This window comes from Glycine soja, chromosome 10, assembly GCF_004193775.1.
Source record: "Glycine soja cultivar W05 chromosome 10, ASM419377v2, whole genome shotgun sequence".
In the NCBI taxonomy this organism is placed as follows: Eukaryota; Viridiplantae; Streptophyta; class Magnoliopsida; order Fabales; family Fabaceae; genus Glycine; species Glycine soja.
This window is the reverse complement of record NC_041011.1, coordinates 44,432,425-44,445,927: the sequence shown is the minus strand read 5'-3', so window position 1 is coordinate 44,445,927 and position 13,503 is coordinate 44,432,425. Positions and strand designations below refer to the sequence as shown.

General features: G+C 32.5%; 1 protein-coding gene across 1 annotated transcript; it reads right to left on the bottom strand.

The window, feature by feature from the left end:
- Positions 1-4,765: 4,765 nt before the first annotated feature.
- LOC114372125 (NAC domain containing protein 50-like) lies at positions 4,766-11,034 on the bottom strand. The gene is made up of 4 exons (XM_028329541.1): positions 10,622-11,034; positions 10,142-10,431; positions 9,603-9,815; positions 4,766-5,642 (listed from the first exon to the last, which is right to left on the bottom strand). The coding sequence occupies exons 1-4, from the start codon at positions 10,857-10,859 to the stop codon at positions 4,986-4,988; spliced, it is 1,398 nt and encodes a 465-aa protein (XP_028185342.1). The 5' UTR covers positions 10,860-11,034; the 3' UTR covers positions 4,766-4,985.
- Positions 11,035-13,503: the final 2,469 nt, after the last annotated feature.

Below are 13,503 nucleotides of genomic sequence, written 5' to 3'. Positions count from 1 at the left end.
TATCCATCATCTTTCTCATGTATTCCGTTCCAGCTTATGAAAGCAATAAGCGTTGGTTGGATATCATCAAATCAAACCCAGATGCAGCTGATGCCTTTAGAGAAGAAAAGGAAAAAGAGGTAGAAAAAACCTTAATCTTGGTGAGTGGATGTGCTGCATGGCCACTTCATGATCTAAAACATCATATCAGGATTTGCAATCACTGCATACAATAACAATACAACAGAGTAAAAGAGTGCCACAATTATTCTTTTGTTAAATTGGTTTTTATTACGTTCTCTAGACACAGATTATAACAAGAAGCTTATGATAAAATCAACATTTAGCACTCCTATATCATAAACACACAACATTAAGCACTTTATGTTTTGACAATATATATTATGGGGATAAATATGAGAGAGTAAAACAGTATACAAGGAATGAAAGGTAAATTACCATGGTGTTTCATGATGCATAGATCGAAAGGAAGAGATAACAGGGGAAATCTTGCCCTTTTCTCCATGCGTTCACCATACTTTCACTTAATATATTTGAAACCTTAGCTTAAAGTGGTTATTGTTAATGAACATGATCAACAAGGGCCTGAAAACAACAACAATAATAATATAGCAAAGATAAAATAATTCTACTTTATGAAAGTACAAAATCAGTACCTGAAGCTCCATGGCCAGTGTCCTGGTGTTGCCCTTCACCCCAACCAAGTCCCAAAAATACTGACGAAACATGCAGAATCAGAATAATATATCGTGTTTGATTATTGAAATTTAAGAATCTGTTTTTCCAGTTTTCCTTGGTTATAAGCTCCGAAAGATACAACCTTTAGTAATATTTTAGTCGTAATCAAATACTTAAGAAAAAAAATACAGAAACTTGTGTGAACCAAACAATAACGGTTAAAACTTTTTGATAATGAAGAGGGTAGGTAAATTAAAAAGCTTATCCCCAGTTCGATTAGTCAACAGGTTATGGCAAAGGCAAACAACGGTCATCTTAAATTATTTCTGGAAAAAAGAAGAGATATGAACTGTCCTTGTTGTTCATGACTCAACCAAGAAGGGTAAAGGCCAAAATAGAAGAGGAAGAGGATTCAAAATGTTATTATGGTTAGGGTTTTAATTGGTTAATAAAAACTAACTATTAATATTTATTTATAAAAAAAAAAATATTTATTGGTCGGGTGAACAAAATAATTAAACCAGCATCTGACCGTATTAATCCCATTTTTTAACCTGAAAACCCGTACGTGCTCAAGTAATTTTCTATATTTTGTACTAGTATTAGAGTAAATTCCAACAAAACTCTTGATATTTTTTCAAATTGCACATAAACATTTTTTTATCATTATTGAAACCTTCTTTGGGATATAAAATATAATGATTTGAAAAAAGAAATAAGAGAGATTAATGTAATATATAAGAAGTATCAATATAACATTGTTAAAATAATTAAAGAGTTTAATCGTGTAAAAAAAATATTACATGTAATTTTAAGAAACCTAGCTTAAAAGTATTACAGCTGTAATTTACTTGTTGCAAACTTACTGCTTCCAAGTTATTTTGGTAATTGGCTTCTTGTGGGCTTACGCCTTAGTTTTGTGTTGTTTCTTTTCTAACTGATATAAAAAATATATTTTTGAAATATTTATAAAATTTATATGCAATAGAGTTTCATATTAGAGAACGAGATAAAGAATAATTTTAATACAAAAATGATATTGGGAACACTCAATTTTGACTAAGTTTTTTATTATTTATTTATTTTAAGATATTGATCTTCTCCTTTTGTGTGTATAAAGAATATATTTTAAAATCTCGCTTTTATTTATTTTATTCATCGCTTAAAATTGTCCTTTTAAAAAACGTTGTTAAAATCACAAATGAATTTTACCTTTTTTTTGTTTGAGAAAAATCCTGAAATGTTAAATAATGAAAAAGAAAACGCAAAAAAAAAAAAAAAAAAAAAAAACAGTAGAAGTTCAAAGAACAATGTTTTTCAACAAAAAGAAAAGAAAGAAAGAAAGAGGAATGTTGCAATGTTGCAAGATGGTGCATGCTATTTTGGATTAGAGGGAAAATGATCTTTCTAGTGTCTCCCCATCTTTTCCTTTTCTTGCCCAACACTGCACCTTATCCTGCCTCTACGTGCCACATTGCCACCTCTTCCTTTTTTTTTTTCTTTCACTGATACAAAATTAACTAGAAGCAAGGTAAAGGGGTCATGGAGGCGAGGGATCTTTCATTTCAGTTTTTTTTATCAAGTAACGATATTTTGATACTTTAATTTCTATATATATATATACATTTTTCTAATATACTTTATTTTCTATTGCATCAAGTCACCTGTTATATAGCAATATTTATTTTTTTATCACTTTCTTTCTTAAGTGTTGAATAGATAGCTAGGTTGTTGGTTGTACAAGAACCAATTTTGTTTTTATATGATCAATAGTCAATACATACGCTAATCTTTTATATATTCTTTTTCACGTAGTCTCTAGCTAGCACACTATCTTCTCTCACCCAGACATATATATACCTATATATCTGCACGTACGATACGTGGTTTCTCTGTCTATTTTACGTGGTTTCTCTGTCTATTTTCTCACAAACAGCACCACTGAGGCAGGGACATTAGTATTTCACAAACACGTAAAGAAACCACTCACAGAGGTAACACATTTTGGGGAATCGACTCAGAGAGCACAGAAGAGAGAACACTAGTCATTATTCTTCCTTTCACTCAGCCATATATGTAGCACTCTCACTAGCTATTTTCAAAACTCATAACACACTCGATCTCATTATTCTTCTTCCAGCAAGAACATAATTAACCAACCCAACAAGCTACCATCAAAGAGCCATTACCCCAGAACAGAACGGCGCCTCCACCTTGAGTTTGGTCCCTCGCTCTCACTTTACCTTTTTCTATTACTTCTTTGTTTCTTTCATTTCACATGCATGCATGCATGATGATTTAGTTTTATTCGTTTATTCACTGTGTGAGGTTAGGTCTCCTTTATTTGGTTAATGTTTGTCATATGCCCCTCGCCGTGTGTCTTCTCTATTTTGTTTCATCTTCTCCATGCCCTCAGTCCTGGATAGTTGCTTTCATATATTTTGTTATTATGCTTAGTAAATACAAGAATAAATCATCAACTTAGATATTGGATTGATGAATATTCAATGATTTACAGGCTGTGTATGACGTGAAAGCAATACGAGTGTATAATAAACATTTTCTTTTCATTTTATTTTATTTATTTAATAGTATTTTATAATATTAAATGCTAAATTGAATACGCTTTTGTTACCATATATGTTGTATGTGTGCAGAAATTACCAAAAGAAATTAAAAAGAATAAAAAAAATCTGAATCACCATAATAAAAATTCAATAATACTTTAATTAAGAATGTTCCCTATTTATAAAATAATTATAAAGATTATGGTAAACTTTATATTTCAGAACGTATGATAAAATAATTAGAACAATTAGAGTGAAGTTCTTATATGAAAAAAAATATATAATCAGGATCCTTGTATCCAAAAAAAATAAATAATACTGCACCAAAATACAATCAGGATCTAGTTTTTATAATTATATGAAATGATAATTAATGGTCATTTTCTTAGAGGAGGAAGGAATGAAAAGAAAAAAAATTTTAAAATAATTCAATGAATCCCCCATACATTGTACCAGCACATTATTATAATTCAAATATTTATTTTATTTCATTCCATTCTACTCTACTAAATTATGCATAAATGAAACCTCAAAATAAATAAAAGGTCGATTAACTGCAACACTATCTAAATTCTTAAAAATCTAAATTCTAAATTCTTAAAAAATTTGGAACATATGTTGTAGTAATTTAATAGTCCTAAAAATCTTAATAATAAAATATTTTAGCTATTAAAATGCAGTGTTTATATAATTAAAACAAAGGTTCAATAATAGCCACCTTGATGCAATTCTGATTTAGTTGCTACGAAAGCCATACAAAATCAATGATAGCTACTTATTTTGATATATTTCATGGGCAGGACTGGCAAATGAGACTTATTTTAAATTTTAAAAAAAAAATATATTGGACCTTTTATTTTTACTTTATAAAAATTAAAAGCAAATATTTTTTTTTGTTGGTAGACTTAAAGCTTGTGGTTACCAACAAATTATTAATCCGATGATCATAGAATCGATCTTCAGTAAAATTTTAAATTCGAGTCTTATGAATAACATGATTGAAAAGACAGACTACACTAAAAGTGATAAGTCAAATTTTTCAACAAAAATTAATTATCAATAAAATTAATAGATACTCTATATTAATGATATAAAAAAACTAAATAAAAACATAAAGTCTAATTGTTTTATCATTGACCTAACCCTCATCATGAGAGCCTTTAAATAAAAGATTAAATATTTAAAATTAAAAAATATCAACATACAAATATTTTTTTACAAAAAAAAAACGTAACTCCAATTGTCTCATTGCATAGAACCATACTTAGGAACAAAGATTATCCTGGTCAATGTCAAAAAAAAATTTCAAAAAAATTTTAAATAAAAAACAAATAATAAGCTTTTTCATAGACATTCTCTTAATATAAAAATAATAAAAATCTTCATTTTCATTATAATTTTGTAAATAAAAGGGGTTAAAAAAATATTTAAAATTCATTAATATTTTTCCTAACGAACGTCATAAAAGAACCATCAATTTTCCTATTTTCAGCTATCAAATTGAGATGCTAATCTATTCATTCAGAGAAGCAAGAACTAACATGGCCATTTTCACAACACTGGGAAACTGAAAGTCATATGATACACGATGACAAGTTTTAAATGATAACTTGACAAGTTTAGCCAAAGAAACGAACTACAATTCTTACTCAGAAAAATAAGAAAATATCCGGAAGACCGAGCTTCATTACTCAGTTTTAACTAACTTACACTGATACAAGGGATTGGCATTGCCGATTCCTAAGGATTTTGGGCCACCATCCTCTTCAAATCCTCATTTTCTTTGCTGAGAACGTCGACGCGAGACTGGAGAATGTTAATCATTGCTTGTGTGCTCATCATCTCAAACCTCATCGTCTCCTTTTCAACTGAAAGCTTCTGCATCTCACTCTTCATTTCCTTGATGAACTTTGCGCAGCTTGGAGGCATGGATGACTCAAGATTTTCCACGTCAAAATCCGGTGTCTTAATTGAAGCAAGGCTGTCCTTTGATTCAAGGGACTCTAGCAGCGAAAACTCCACCAGTGCGGAAAGAAAATGTTTTTTCGGTGCAGTGTTGGTGGCTGTGCCAGCAGCAGCATTAGTGGTTGGGAGTGCAGTTGCAGCAGTAGTTATTGTAGAGGAGCACGGATCCTGGCTGGTTCGGATTGAATCTCCAGAAACATGAGAGTTGTTGGAGTTCAAGTTATGCCGCCTTCGTTTGTATATTTGAGAGAAAGGCTTTGGATTATCTGTTTGAGGTGAAGGGTAGTCATCCATGTGCTTACAATTATTATCATCCTTTTCGGGTGATGGATACTCAGCCATGCTTTCCCTCTTGCACACAGCTAGAAGATTTTGAGTTTCTATAGGAAGCTTGTTCACATCAAAAGGAGCTTTGTTGAAAGATTGAGTGTCCTGCAACAATTAAAAAACAACAAAATGTGAAGCCAATGAATGGAACTTAAAACAGACAGTCGGTAACTCTAGATCAAGATCATCAAAATTCAGATCCTTGTTGAAGATTTTGAAGAACAAAGGGTTGATATAATTGGCATACACCAAAACAGAAGTTGCATTGCAATAACAAAGACATATTTTTTTATAAAGCAGCATCATACCAGATGATGTGATACGGGCAGAGCATACACCCATATTAATTGGTACTAGACTCCTAATCCTAATCAAATCAAATAAGGAAGTATAATGAAATCTAGAAAGACATGGAAGACCCCTACCTGATATTAGAGAAGAGAGGAATGACTGAATTGTTTCTCTTGATTAAAATGTAAAAAATTTGTACACATATATAAATCCTGATGAGGCTACCCTAAGCAAGGAAATAAGGAAAAAATCACAAATTAAAACTGTACACAATCAAACCCCTAATAACAATAATTACACTCACAATTCTACTCAAATGGATACAGATAGTATCTAATCAAATATAGCCATGCCAACACTCTCCCTCAAGCTAGTGAATGGATATCTATCATTCTTAGCTTGCAAGTAAGAATTTGAAATCATTCTGTGGAAAGCCCCGGGGTAAACACATCTACCAATTGAAGCCCCAAAGGGATGTGTGTGGTAGTTATTAGACCACTCTCTAACTTTTCTTTGATGAAGTGTTGGTCTATTTTTATATGTTTGGTTTTGTTATGTTCCAGATTGTGTTCAATATTGATGGCAAAGTTATTATCACAATATAACCTTATAGGTTTCTCCTACTTTATCCTGATGTCATTGTCATCAAATATGATCTTCATCTATTGCACCTCGCAAATTCTATGAACCATAGCTTGAAACTCCACCTCTGCACTCGACATTGCAACCACAGTTTCTTTTTACTCCTCCAAGTCACCAAGTTTCCAACCAAGAACATGTAATATCCAAAGGTGGATCTTCCATCGCATAGTCTACATTTATGTATACTTCCATGGGTAACTTTTCTCCCCAGACTTGTCATGAAGTATTGAAGAATCCTATTTATTGTTTGTAGATGTCCTTCACGTGGATCATGCATGAATTGAGTGACCACACTTGTCACATAAGCAGTATATGATCTAGTATGGGCCAAGCAAATAATTCTCCCTGCCAGTCTCTTATACCACGTCTTCTCTATATCAGAGCTCTCCTTTTCACTTCCTACTCGGTGATTCTACTCAATGGGCACTCTAGGGATGATAACACTTGTATACCTTTTTGTTTGATGCTACCCAATAAAAACAGACTTGACAACCCAAGGGTCTAACTTGCTACGATTTTGGTTGTAAACATAAGCAAACGAAGTACAACCAAACACATGAGGTGGAAGACTAGTTATAATATGAGAGGAAGGAAAGAAGGACAACATGTGTTGTATCAAAATACTGCCATTCAGGACATGAGAGATTGAGAAGGCAGCCTATTGATCACACAAGTGCTAATTAACATTGCTTCTCCCTGGTAAATTTTGGGAACAAACATTTGGAAGAGTGTGAAATTTTCTCAGTATCCAAACCCTACTGAAAGTGTGTGAAAGAACCCAAGATAGTAGGGTTGTGCAGTCACTTCACATATGCTTTATTTTACATGCAGTGTTTAGACTTTATTTGACAAGAGAAAGAACAATGCAGTCACAATCTAAAATTAATCAGTGTTCAGACTTGTTCATCATTTCTTTAATTTTTCCCTCTTTGTTCATTTTTCACTTTTGAAATTTCATTTTTCCCCGTCTCTCCTCTTCTTTACTTCTTTCTGACTTTCTCATTAGGTGGAAAGGTCCCAAACTCACCCTTAACTTGCTATGTCACATCATTGTTGCAAAAAACTTCACTAGATGCAAATCTTCACCCAGTGGCATCATCCAAAATCAACCCATTGCTCAACCTTAATGGCACCTAAGTCGAGTATCTACATATCCTCAGTCACATTAGTAGACATTAAGCGAACTCTTACCAGTCATGGTCAAAGAGCAAGTGTAAGACGCCCTATTAAAGGAGATGGATTTCTTTTCAAACATAGTGAAGAAATCGTAACCAGCTCAACCTTAATGGCACCTAAGTCGAGTGGCACCCTTAATGTTTACTGTGGATAGTATCCAAACTTTTGTGGATTTTCTCCATTCTACCAAGGAACAATTCTTCCCCAAAGTTCACTTTTCCTTACCCAACCTAACTCCTACATAGGTACACCCTCACAAAGAAACCACAGAATTTTCTAAAAATGCAAAAAAGAAAAGGTAAGGTCCTCTTGGTCGCCAACTCACAATTTGGACTCTGAAATTCTCAATGTTGGGTTTGTTGGTTGAGCTAGAAAGGTTGTTCTTTGAATATCTGCCACTATAATAAGTCTTGGGACATTTACTCCAATGGGGCAAAATGGGTCTCTTTAGTACTCATCTTTTATAGCTAATTTGTGGATTAAGGTTGTTGGACTAGCAGCATCTTCATCATTGTGTTGATGGCAACACCATGCCCAACTAAATCAATGGCCTTGGACAAACTTGACAACCACATCTGGTTTTGTCTTTGGAAGGGTTCACACCTTCACAGTAAAGAGGAAGGCCAGTGAAACAGATTAGTTCCTACGGATGTAACCACAAATTTAACATCTTTCATTTTCACCTTTTTTTTCAAGCTAAAATGGCCCTTCACCCTAAAACGATTGCTTGCTCATTTCTCTCCCATTGTCTTTGGTATCCAACAGGTAGTTTAAAGAATCCCATGATCTTACACAAACTCTTAAATAAAGTTTCCACAATTCCACAACATGCATCAAGAATTTTCATGTTGCAAGATTCCTCTGAAGATAAGTACATAAGGTAAGTAAAAGCAATCACCTATTTAAGAAAGCTCAATGAACATCCAACATTCAAGATGAAAAATTGTGCAACTCAAAAGCAATCACCTATTTAAGAAAGCTCAATGAACATCCAACATTCAAGAGGAAAAATTGTGCCACTCAAAAGCAATCACCCATTCAAGAAAGCAAAGTGAACAGAGAGAGACGAAGTATTGTGTCACTTGAAAGTGATTCTGGCATACCAAACAGTATCTACTAAAATTTTATTAGTGCATGGATCTATTTTTAATGCTCAAAATCTTGGATTTTTGAAAAACAAATAGCAAAATCCATTGAATCAATTGATATTTTTTATTTGAATTGAATCAACTGATATAAGAGACTAAGACAAATACCCCAAAAAAACATATAACTTACAGCATATAATTTTTTAGTTTTGGAAAAAAGGAAAAGAAAACATTAAGACAACAATAGACAAAGTAGGGGAACATGAAGGATAAAGAATCCACCACGGGGAGAAAAGAGAAACGGACAAAATACCGATGTGGCGTGGGGAACACTATTATTGCACATTTACAACTGACATATGATCAACATATTAAATAGAAACTGACCGTTATCGATTTTACTATTGTTTTTAAAAAAGAACAAAAGAATCATTTCGGCTAAAAGGAAGAAAATACAGTGTGTTTGGAGGATGAAGAGATCTCCTTAATAAGGAAGGCTCAAAATAACTAGAGTAAAAAAAATGCAACAAAGCTTCCCAAACCCATGGCAGAATGGTTTGGGAAGCTTTGTTGCATTTTTTTTTACAATGGCTGCCATGGTGGAATGAAGTGGCGGATTTTTTGCCAACCGCCATAGGCAATTTGTGAAGGGATGTCAGCTATGTCAGTGCCATAGGCCACAATGGTGTGTTTATATGATGGAACATTGGCCTTCCACCGTTGATAACACTTTTTTCTAATGAATATTCAATGATCGTAAATAAATTAAATGCAAAGCATCAATAAACTTATTCCAAGAAGAATCCACAAAATTAATCATTAATAACAAATATTGAATATACACTCAAAAAACTTGGAGGGAACTAACCTGCAAAGCACCATTTCTCCCTTCGGCGCATAAAACACCACTTTTGCCTTCAACATGTGGTTGGTGGGCAAAAGAGCGGTTATCCCCAGGGTCTGCCCCTGGAACCATTCCCGATGCGTCATCCCACTCTTCTTCAATGAAGGGCGCATACCGTTGCCCATTTGGGGGTCCTATGTTATTTTTGTGAAACACTCTACACAAAACATACGCATCCTTCTCCATCGAACAGAGAAATGCACAAAAATTATTAACCATTTGTAACATAATAACAATGTCCATATCGCAATACATAGCAAACTATTCTTGCAACATTTACTAAAGAACAAAGCTCAAACACCTGCATCCAAGTGTCATATACACAATTTTTGGTTCGCCGGGATTCGGGAACCACGTAAAATAACTTAAGCTAAACTACTCTATTTTATCAACAAGAAAATGAGGAGACCCCCTATTTGTTGCAAGGTAACAGCACAAATTCATACGGATTAAGTCCATCTCAGGCTTCAATTTCTAAAAATTAATTCTGTAATCTCACTCACCTGAGGCTGAGAGGATCCAGACCCAGCCCTCTCAAGCTCCTCTTCAACAAGCCTGTACTCATGCATGACCCAGTTAGTCCTTTTCCCATCAGGAGCTCTGCCACTATGAAACACCAACGTTTTCTTCAGCCCCACGGTCCTTTGGTCATGCCTCACTGGTCGATCATTCCCAGTGGCTTTCCAGTACCCTTTGCTGGTAGCCCTGTTCATCCTCCCACCATTCCCATATTTCTTGTCCAGTGCACTGAAAAAATACCACTCCTGGTCCCTAGTCTTCAACCTTGACTTATCTACACAAACATTCAACCCACAAACATCCACAGGAGGCAAAAAACATCATTAAAAAAAACCCAGAAAACCCATTAAGGTAAAGCACTTGAAAACCCAACAAAAAAAAAAACACCCCAGAGAAATAAGACAGCAAAGATTTCAAATTTAAGCAGAGAAAGGTGGAAATAAAGTGGAAATAGTGAGACTGACCTGCTAGGTCCCAGGGTTCGCTCCTGTATATGTCAACCTCGGATATGGCATCAAATCGGAAGCTTTTGCCAGAAACCTTGCGCTTGAGGTAATAGATAACGAGTTCCTCATCAGTTGGGTGGAACCTGAAGCCAGGAGCAAGAGAGGTAGGTGGTGCTGGTGCTGGTGGCGGCACTGGGTTCACTGTGGTGGTGGCAGTGGTTGGTGGGGTTGGAAGGCACATAGTTTCGCGACCCATGTTGGAAGAGAAGAAGCAGCAAAAGGGGGTGTGTGCTGCGGTGGATGGATACGGTGGGATTAGGGCTTCAGTGCTGAAGTTCCCTAAGCCAAACGGAAAAGATGGGTCTTTGATTGAGGATCAAGCAACAAAAGAAGGGTACCTTCAATGACAAGAAATTCTAACACTTCGTGGCCTCCAGATATTTAGATTTTATATTTTTCATCTTCTTTATTTTAATTTTAATTTTAATTCTTCAAAAAATCAGAGAAAAAAAAAAAAGGTTGTCTTGTGGTGTGATTGTGCTGTGTTGCTGTATCTTTTGAAACTCAACAACCCAAAAATAATCCGACCATTTTATTTTGTTTGGATTTTTTTTTTACTTTAGTTGGATTGCATTACTTAAATGAATAAAATAATTAAATGGTGTGGATATGGATTCATCGGGACTTTTTGGGAAAAGGCATCTTTTACCGTTTTACTGCTATCGAATTGGGAAGTGAATAAATGAGATGATTTCCTTCCCTTTTATTCTTGGGAGGAAAATCATTTGGGACCATCCTCGGCACGTTTCCCATATATGGCCCATCGTGGTTATGGTTATCATCTTGTTTCAGGACCAAATAAGTATTGTACTCCTCAAATTATATTATTATACTTTTTTTTTATACAACCTTATAAGTTATAATTCAAACATTTTTTTTACATGATAGTTTTATATTTTTTAAAGGAAGTTTTTACCATGATTTGTTACAGTATGAAAGGTTAACCTGTTTTTTTGCTAAACTCAACCTTCATGTAATTTTGTGTGCTTATTGCTAGCTTTGAAGTTGGTCTCTACTATACCAATTTCTACTTTTGACGTTAGGATGTCTTTGTTCCTGATCTAAAAGGCAAGGGGACGGATGTCACGTGCAAAAATTCAGAAGTCAGTATCAAACTAAAAATATGACTAGAGAATAAGGCATGCGTGAAGTGTATAACTTTGTAGGTTTTTATATTCTTTTTGTAGGAAATGTTGACTTGTATCTGACTTAAGGTCTTGAACTAAAAGGTTCAAAATATATATTTAATGTAAATTAATTAAATCATAAGAATCATGTATGTAATTTATTCATGAATTTATTTTATTTTTAAATTCATTAAGTGTTGAGTTATTAAATTAATAAAATTTCATTTAAATCAATGGTTCAAATAATATTCACTATGACTTTTATGATAGAGCTTGTAAAGTTTTTAATGCAAAGAATTCAACTCATATTTCATATTTTTGTCGTTTTTTTATTTTTTTATTAGATCGATATGCATCAGAAAGAATGAATTTGATTATTCTTATCTCTTTTTTTGCAAAAAGTCAGGCCAATTTAGGTTTAAAAAAGACAATAATAAAGATTTTAAGATTCATCCTCAATCCTTATACATACTTGTCAGGTTTTATTAGGTTCATGGAAACTCAAATAGAAGTTATTATGGTTTTTAAATTTTATTAAGGGTTGAATTATTAAAATAATTAGATTTCATTTAAATCAATGGTTGAAATAAATATTAACCATAAAATTTGTAAAATATTTAATGCTAAGAATTCAATTTATGTTTCTTTTAGCTTTTTCATTAGATATTTTTTTTCTCACAAAAAGTGAGACGGATTCAGATTTTAAAAATGATAAGATAAAATTTTAAAAGCCATCCTCTTACCCATGAGTCCAATTACAATTTTATTTAAATTTTATTAAGTGTTGAGTAATTAATATAATGAAATGCCATTTATATAAATGGTTCAAATAATATTGACCATGACTTTTATAGTAGAGTTTGTAAAGTATTTAATGTAATAAATTTAATTTTTATCTCGTTAATTTTATTCTTTTTTTCATTCTTATTAGATTTATAATATGCATGATAAGAGTGAAATTTAATTATGGCAGGGCAAATTCGGGTTCAAGATTAAAAAGCAAAGGAACAACATTTTAAAATCCACCCTTATACCTGCCAAGTTTTTTTATTCAAGAAAACCCACCAAAAATCGTTACAGTTTTTAATTTTAATTTACTCATACAATTTTAAATAAATTGTATATGTAATTATTATTATAATTCAAATCATTTGACTATTAAAATAATTAATTTATATTTTCAATAATTACAAAAATAAAAACAGAAAATACTATCTTTTATATATATATATATATATATATATATATATATATATATAAACGAATCAAATTACTTCGTAGCTTTGACTTTCTTTTATTTCAAAGGATGATTGAAAAATATTTTTTTAAAAGTGCAACATGATGGTCTAGTGGTGGAAGGCTCATATGAACCCATTTCTACAAATCATATAAAACCCAAACCCATCAAAGTATATTTTTTTAAATTTTTTTTTTTCAATTTTTTTACAAGATACCTTTAGATATACCTGTAAGCATATGCACACTCATGCACAGGAACACATTTTATATATATATATATATATATATATATATATATATATATATATATATATATATATATATTAAATTTAGATATCCTTGACCATGAGTTTTATATTAGAGTTTGTAAAGTATTTAATGTAATAAATTTAATTTTTGTCTCGTCAATTTTATTCTTTTTTTCATTCTTATTAGATTGATAATATGTATGATAAGGGTGAGATTTAACTATCA